Here is a 7,779-nt window from a genome sequence, read left to right on the forward strand (position 1 = left end):
GAGTAAGGATCATCTAAATATGCGAAGATTTATCGATACAATCCTGCTTGGAAATTCTGAAAAATACCCTCTACACATGGCTGTCATTGAAGGAGATGAAACGAAAATTAAAGCTATCCTACGTGCTCGTCCCGATAGTGCGATTCAGAAAGATCCTAAGGCACGAACGGTATTACATCTAGCTGCACTATATCCCGTGAGTGAGAATGTGTTGGAATTATTTCCAAACAATGTTGAACAATCCTTCATAAATGCGTGGGAACAATTTATTCCAACAAGTGCGCTAAGTTTAGCTTTTCTCATGGATAATGGTAAGATGATTTGGTACTGCCTATGCGAAAAAGCATCGATTGATGTTCATTTGCTTACAAAGCAAATAACCTGTACCAGTGAAATGATCATCTTTCAAGTAGGACGATTCGACTTTCATGTGATGTCCTACTTGTACGAGCATGGTTTGCATGTGACCGTTGCAGGAAAATCGACGCTGGAATCCATGACGGAACTGTGCGATAAAGTGATACAAACGATGGTGAATGAGAAAGTAATTAATTTTTATGATCCCGAATTCGTTGGTGGCAGTGAAAAGGAAACTTTGCTAGCGCGGCTCGCTCGACTTGATGCCGTCTTATTACTCAAAAGTTTTGTCAAAAATGCCGAAGGACTGCAAAACCTGTACATTGATATTGATCAACTCTTTCAGAAGGCATTGGAAAACAGTGCTTTTTTCGTTATGGAGTATCTTATTTGCGAAGGAAACTTGCAGGTTCCTGAATCTACAAAAGAGGGAAAGCTGATGAGGTGCATAGAAGCGGGCAAGAAAAATAAGGACTCGGCCATTTATAAAATGTTGGTTAAAGAGTTCTGCGATGAACATCGCCTGGCACGGTCTAGCATCGACAATTGATAAAATCATTGATACTTTGTAATTATTTTTTTATAACAACACAACAAATCGAACGCTTATTTTAGTGGCATATTTAATATTCCAATGGACAAACCTTGAAATGAAATAAAGGAAAACAAATCAATTAGAATTCAAGTATTCGTTTGCAGTTGTATGGATCCTCTGGCCTTCATGGGCACTTTAGCGACGAGTAAGACCATATCATCTTTGTAAGTAATTGCCTTTTGAATGTTCCAATGCCCCTGACCGATTTGAAATTCAGTTCTATACCGCAGTTACATATGTAAGCCTCTGAAAAGATAAATATCCCAACCCTAAATTTCGCATAATTTACCAGGTTCTTTCGTCGATATAACGCATCGCAATTTCTCCGATTTTCAACTCAATCTAACCAAAGCATGGTTTATTTTAAAATGCTTTAATCATTTGAGTCTCGAATTCCTGCAACACTGCACGTAGCTGCTCTTTTTCATCATTGCTGACGAACGTATAATCAATTGCTTTCTGCTGCAGATCCAGCACTTGTTTGTGTGATAGACTAAATGTTTTGGCACAGATTTCCAGCTCGCGTGAAAGGCTGGTTTCGAACACACCGAAATCGTCGGTCTACAATGAGGGTAGATATTTAACACAAAAACTCTGTGGTGTTAAGTAAATCAATCGAAACTCTACTTACACAGATGCACACCGGCTGCTGCAGCTCCAACAGCTTACCAAAATGATGATCCTCATAAGATGGTACCGTTTTGCATTTGACGTTGCTGGTCAAACAACATTCGAACGGAATTCGGTATCTAGCGGCTAAGTCAAGATTCTCCCCTATAAGTGTCGTACATACAATAAGTGGCGCGGCTCTTAGCTATCAATTCTAAACGTACCGGTAATGAACGTGCCATGGCCGATGCGATCAACACCGAGCTCAAACATTTCCTTTACTTCCTGATCATCATCAATTTCGCCACAGTGCAGCGCGAGCCGAAATCCATGCTCCCGAGCTCGACGTAACGATGGCACGAAATCGGCAAACTTGGTTCCAAAGGGATTGCCACTCAGATCAAGCCCAACGATAAGTCCCGGATAGAGGGCAGCCAGTTCGATGGCAAGGGTAACGTTTTCTTCCCCTTCTAGCACACCCTTCGACCGATCTATCGAGGGAAGCAGTTTAACCAAAATGCCAGGCTGATTTTGTGGTACATTTCTAAAAGTAAATAAGTAGTTAAATCATTTCACAAAAAATACTCTCTCGTGTCATGCCGCATACCGCAGAACGTCCAGTACGGTAATTAAATACTCGCGCTTGGACATGTTCCCCGTCGATTTCGGTGTAGTCCTTAGCTCCAGATACACTACGTTATCACGCGCAAATTCCTCGATAACGCGTCTCGTTGCCAGCTCGAGCGATTCACGTCGATCGGTGAGATCGTGGGCATAGCGAAACTTTTGAAAACATCTACAATTGAAATGATTGCAGCTAAGGTTAGTAAGACAGACAGGTACCACCATAGTACGTTTCTAAAATCGCCGGCCTTACTCTTCCAGCGACAACAGCTGGCCGTTAAGGATCTTATAGAACCCATCATCGCTTTCACCCGTACGATCCGTACCGTACTTTAACTCGCGCAACTCTACGAGCGCTCGGTTGCTCAGCGAACCATTCAGGTGTGCATGCAGCTCCTGAAAGAAACAATCGAAATGTACAACAACGTCGTTGCGAAGTTGAGCTATTCCTTCATATTACTCACAATTTTGGGTAGTTTTTGGTAAAAATGTTCCATTTTCCGGCGCGAAGAAACGAAAACAAGTTTTTCTTCGAACTGACAGATGACGCGATGGAAGGAGGGTCAAGGTCGACTTGATGCAAGCAAAAGCGCGCCAAAAAATACGGAACCACAACGGTTGTAGATTTAAATTCCAAAATAAAAAACAAGGGACTCATCACCCTTTATCCAATAATTTCATGCAAGAAAATAGTATCATTTCAGTTTACTTTATTTCTTACTGCCAAACGGCGTGGCCATTTGATGCTCTTCTCGCCGGACCACACACATTAGCATGATTTTTATGCAACAACATTCTTGGTTTTTTCACCGAGGCCATAACATTAAATACTGAAATTTTAACCACTCTAATGCTCGCCTTAACCTAGCAATGGAACCTCATCCCATCTCGTTCTCGGAAAGTAATCAATTTCAACATAAATTCCCGGCTTCTCAATTTGACAAAAGTACTGTAATAAAGGTACGGGCAAACAGTAAATTGTCCTACTAAATGCATTTTGCTTCGAGGAACTAAAGTTTTTCAAGGTGGTGTGTAAGTTCTACCGCTTCTACCTATGGTTTTGGACGCTGTAACAAAATAGCTTACAAGTTATCAAGCCATTCCAGGCGCTATATCGCTGTCTTTAACTTGAGATGCGCATATGTCCGTGGAGAACCAACTAAAGCATCACTAATGAATGTGAACAAATCTGATGCTACACAGATGACCAATAAATTGAAGTTGCACGAGTTCAGAAGTATACAATTCCTTAAAAAGCCGGCAGAGTTTGTAGCCTTTGGTATAGTGGGTTATGCAATTCATTATTGTCGCTGGTCCATTCCACATCTCGAGCTCATACGATCATGTTTCAATGATAAAAGGGCTTTTCTAAGTCACAAACATTCCACTAGCGAAGTATTGAAGAAATTATTATGTCGTACAACTCATGTCCTACATTAGGTAATCCAGAAACATTTTACTCATTGGTAACGATTATTACGACAGGAAACAAACAGCGATCCCTGCAACAAAATCTTGAAGATAGGCTTAATATCTTGTCATATGGTTCTGTCAATTCCCGAAGAAATCAATTATTGCTGCTTGATACGAGCAATGCTAGCAGCAAGAAGGAGATCGAACAACATTTTCTCTACCCTTTTCTATTGCTGTTGACTGATGTCCTATGGCGGAAGGAAGTTCCATGTTCACGGCTATCAGGTAAGACTACGGTTGTATCAGACAGTACTACTATGGCGCCTGCATATATTATTGCAAGTCAAATCCTTCCTAGTTTCTTACTAAATATGACAGCAAATGGCTGTGCTGGGTATATACGATGAGTTATCCTGTTGCGGAGACGTGGTCCTAATACTATTGCTTTTGAGTTCTAACAGAAGGGAAAAAATGGTTGTGCACTGACTTAATTTCAGTAGTTGCTGATTTACATTCGATTCGGATTATTTATGCATCTTCCAGGAATGGTTAGAGGCAAAAACGAGATGATTAAATTGATGAATTGATGGTAAACATAAGATCTTTGATTTCCCTCATTCCCACCTGATAATGAACCCGTTCTGTTGTACCTTCGCTCATAGTTGCATAGAAATCCTTGTCTGTGACATTTGCGACACACTCGATTAGCTGATGGCTATCAATTGCTTTTATAACATCTTCGCGGCTATTGACTGGCTTATGTTAAGAACTGGTTTTACTGTATATTTATATATATTTTACAACTATTACATTTTAACCCTGTTTTGAGTGTTTGTTGTCGTTTATGTTTAGATCTTAGGCGTACAGTTCAATGTCCACCAATAATATTGATACTTTTCTCAATCTGCAATACAAATTGTGCTTCTCTCCAATGCTGACTGTCATCTTCAGGGTGCATCGTTGGCAACATTCCATTCCATTTTCCATTGGCTGCCACGGGCAAAACTGGCGTTCGAAAATTATTTGAAACTAACCATTAAAACATCTTCGGAAGTAGTTTCGATACTGGCAGGTTCGCTTAACGATGCATATGCCAGTTCACGTCGCTGGACATCGGCCTCGTCCGCGAAAGAATTCCATCTACCGAGGATTACAATTGAGAATGTATTGTTGTTTCTAAAACATACTCTGCACGACCACGTGTCTGCCTTGGAAGTGATGAAATCATTTTTATAAAGCTTTAAACTTTAGAGTCTCAATGAACATTTATCAAAAGAACGTAAAAAATCGGCATCGGTGTAGGTAAAAAATTGCAGAGAAACTATAATTCTTAGAGAACACTGAATAGAATATGACGGTACATTCATTGTTTTGGCGTACATCACAGATATTGGGGGGTTAGTTTGGTATGGTTTTGTTTGGTTTCCTACTCTTTCTTAATCGATGTTCCATCTTCCACAAGGATAAGAACATCCCAGTCTATTCCAGCATTGATTGCACTGCATGATTACCGTTTGATTTGTTTTAATCTGATGTGTTTGCGTAAGGGTATGTTGTTTAACCGATAACGGTCGATACCGATCTTCGATCAACAGCTGCTTGTAAATAAATATTTTCGTAAATTTCGACCATAAAACAACTTTGCTACCAGAGTTCTGCAACCTAAACTTGATAATATGCACTAGGTGCCTTAATCGTGGAGATTTTTGTAACATCTTACGTGGGGTTTAACATACACCGTAATCACACATGACCTCGGAAGTTCGTTCGTTGGTTCAGAGATATTACTCCTAATGCTACTGTTTAGTTTCGCTTATATCTTATCAATACTGATTGAACAAAAAACTGACCAACAAGCTCCAAGGGCTGTGCCATTGAACCTGCTCAAAGGAACCACTTCCGGTGGGTGGTACTAACCGCTTGAATACAAAGGAAGGTTCTTTCATCGACAGCTACGGTACTACTATCTAGGTGTGTGATTTAGGTTCTTAAGGGTTTATGTGGCGCAGGTATTCTGGTAAAACGGGCTTTGCTTACTAAAATCATTCCACTCGATTCAAATCAGATCACGATTTACGTTTCACCTGCCTCTTCACTTTGGTTTTCCATTTGTTTCTTTTCTAGGCGGCTCCATCCGGATTCGCTCTTAACTTAATAATTTGTTAAAATCAACTTAGAGCTAGGGTGCAGCATCGCCGCAGCATGAGATAGTTTAGTGTTTCGTTGATTGAAGCACGCACAGGGTGGGCGTGTAAGATCGGAAAACTCTACCCGTAGCGCTCTATAGCTACACAAAACGTGACATCTAATTCGTAATGCTGCTAAATAATACAGACCATCTTTGGAAAACAGGGCAGCGCAAGACGCAGGTGATCGCTAGTACTGCCAAGGGGGAACAAGTCGGTCCACTACTGTGCTTGTCGTCGATGTTCCCTCTTGTCGTGTCGCTCAATATGCTAACCATCTACTGTTCGGTGCTGGTAAGGTTTCGCCGGCGCCGAAAGACCAGCGCAAAAATGGAACGCAGTCGCCACCAGCGGCTACGTCTTCGGGGATGGATCTTTTCCGAGCTCGACCCACCGTTCAGTGTCTGTGCAGGAGAGAATGGGCCCAGCGTTTTAGTTAAATGAATTCTAATATAGTATTCCTAGCGGTCTCACCCGTTGCTCTTCTTTTCGTCGAATTTCGCGCACCAGTGAGAAGAATGCCTCATCGATATAGTGCCGTAGCGCAGCCGAAGTTTCATAGAACGGACAGCCAAACTGTTTGGCCAGCGTTTTTCCTTCCTCTGTCGAGACCTTGCGTTGGGATTGCAGATCTAGCTTATTCGCTACCAGCACGAGTGGAATGTCCTCGGTAAGGCGTACCCGTGCGATCAGCTTCCGATATTCGGACGCCTCCTGGAAACTGTGCCGATCGGTAACCGAATAGCAGATGATGAAACCTTCGCCACACCGCATGTACTGATCGCGCATGGCCGTAAACTCAACCTGACCGGCCGTGTCGAGGATGTCGAGCAGCGCGGCCTCTCCATCGATCACGGCCTGCTGCTGGTACGAGTCTTCGATCGTGGGATCATGATAATCCAGGAAGCTATGGCTGACGAACTGAAGTGTTACCGCTGTAATGCAGAGGAGACAAAAGGTTAAGAATGCGAAATAAAATGATAGCAACCAACAAGCTGGTGACGCAAGCCACACTTGACCCAAACGCGAACATCCAAGGAACCGTATCCTGCAAAAGTAGCAAGAGGACGGACAGGCGCTGCGTCATCGGGATTGGACGTCGTATAGGTAGCCCAAGCCCTAAAGGTAAATACTTTTCAGCCCTTTGTTCGGCGCAACAGTCGGTCGGTTGCAAGAACATTTCGGGGCCGGGCCGGGCCGGACCGGAAAACCGATCGATAATACTATTCGCGTCACTCTCGGGTTAATGCTATCGTAAACAAACGTCATCTGCGAGTGTAGCGTGCGTGCGTAGGCGTAGGTGGCTGTGGCCTCCACCCACCAACTGTCTCGGCGATCGGAATCTACACCACCCAACGCCCACGAAACTTACCCGATTTGCCGACCCCACCATCCCCTAGGATGACAATTTTATACACTCGAAGACCGCTGCGAGTCGTCATTGGATTCGTGGGTTGCTTCGAGTTCTGGCCACCGTCTGTCTTCACCGGGTTGTACTCGATGGATTGGGCCCGGTTTTTCTTCCGTGCGGTGCAGCCGGAAAAGTCTCCTGCCATCGTTCAAACTCTTTCGAACAACTTGTCGCTTATCGTCGTACCTCGATAGAATTTTTACAGTTGAAGCTGGTAGGGTTCATGGAACCCCCCTGCACTCCAAGGAGATTCACAACGGTACCACGAAACAATTCGGTGTTACATCTAGCGGCTATAGACTTTGGGGATATAGCCCTCTGCTATTTTAGGGAAAGGCTACTAAGGCCACATTCCCGAATTTCCGGTGAACATATTTAGCTTTGTGGCGGCTTCTCTTAGCACGATACGGATATTGCGGATGAGATTTGGTGCGATCCCTGCGCTCCCGTTGGAAAAAGGATATCTTTTGTCTGAAGAGGAAAAGTAAGAATCCTTTTCCGTGGTTTCAATCTCGTCTTTTGTGAGGCTGGATGCAGTTTATCAGAGTTTGTCCGGCCGAGAGGGGTTCTATTCCAACTAGAAA

At 43.1% G+C, this 7,779-nt stretch overlaps 2 protein-coding genes across 2 annotated transcripts in view; both read right to left on the minus strand.

Annotated features, from left to right (window-relative positions):
• Window positions 1-1,295: 1,295 nt before the first annotated feature.
• On the minus strand, window positions 1,296-2,723 carry LOC125954635 (adenosine deaminase-like protein). Its single transcript, XM_049685097.1, has 6 exons — window positions 2,650-2,723; window positions 2,439-2,581; window positions 2,169-2,357; window positions 1,786-2,105; window positions 1,584-1,726; window positions 1,296-1,513 (listed from the first exon to the last, which is right to left on the minus strand). The coding sequence occupies exons 1-6, from the start codon at window positions 2,680-2,682 to the stop codon at window positions 1,316-1,318; spliced, it is 1,026 nt and encodes a 341-aa protein (XP_049541054.1). The 5' UTR covers window positions 2,683-2,723; the 3' UTR covers window positions 1,296-1,315.
• A 169-nt stretch (window positions 2,724-2,892) lies between these two features.
• Window positions 2,893-7,779, minus strand: part of LOC125954646 (GTP-binding protein Rit2) — a 5,043-nt gene continuing 156 nt past the window's right edge. Inside the window, exons 1-3 of the mRNA XM_049685114.1 lie at window positions 7,157-7,779; window positions 6,259-6,719; window positions 2,893-6,188 (exon numbers count right to left, since the gene is read on the minus strand). The exon at window positions 7,157-7,779 is cut by the window's right edge and continues 156 nt beyond it. Coding sequence (XP_049541071.1) covers window positions 6,063-6,188; window positions 6,259-6,719; window positions 7,157-7,340 — 771 coding nt within the window. The 5' untranslated portion in view covers window positions 7,341-7,779 and the 3' untranslated portion in view covers window positions 2,893-6,062. The remainder of the gene's footprint in view (window positions 6,189-6,258; window positions 6,720-7,156) is intronic.

Source organism: Anopheles darlingi, chromosome 3 (assembly GCF_943734745.1).
Source record: "Anopheles darlingi chromosome 3, idAnoDarlMG_H_01, whole genome shotgun sequence".
Taxonomy (NCBI): Eukaryota; Metazoa; Arthropoda; class Insecta; order Diptera; family Culicidae; genus Anopheles; species Anopheles darlingi.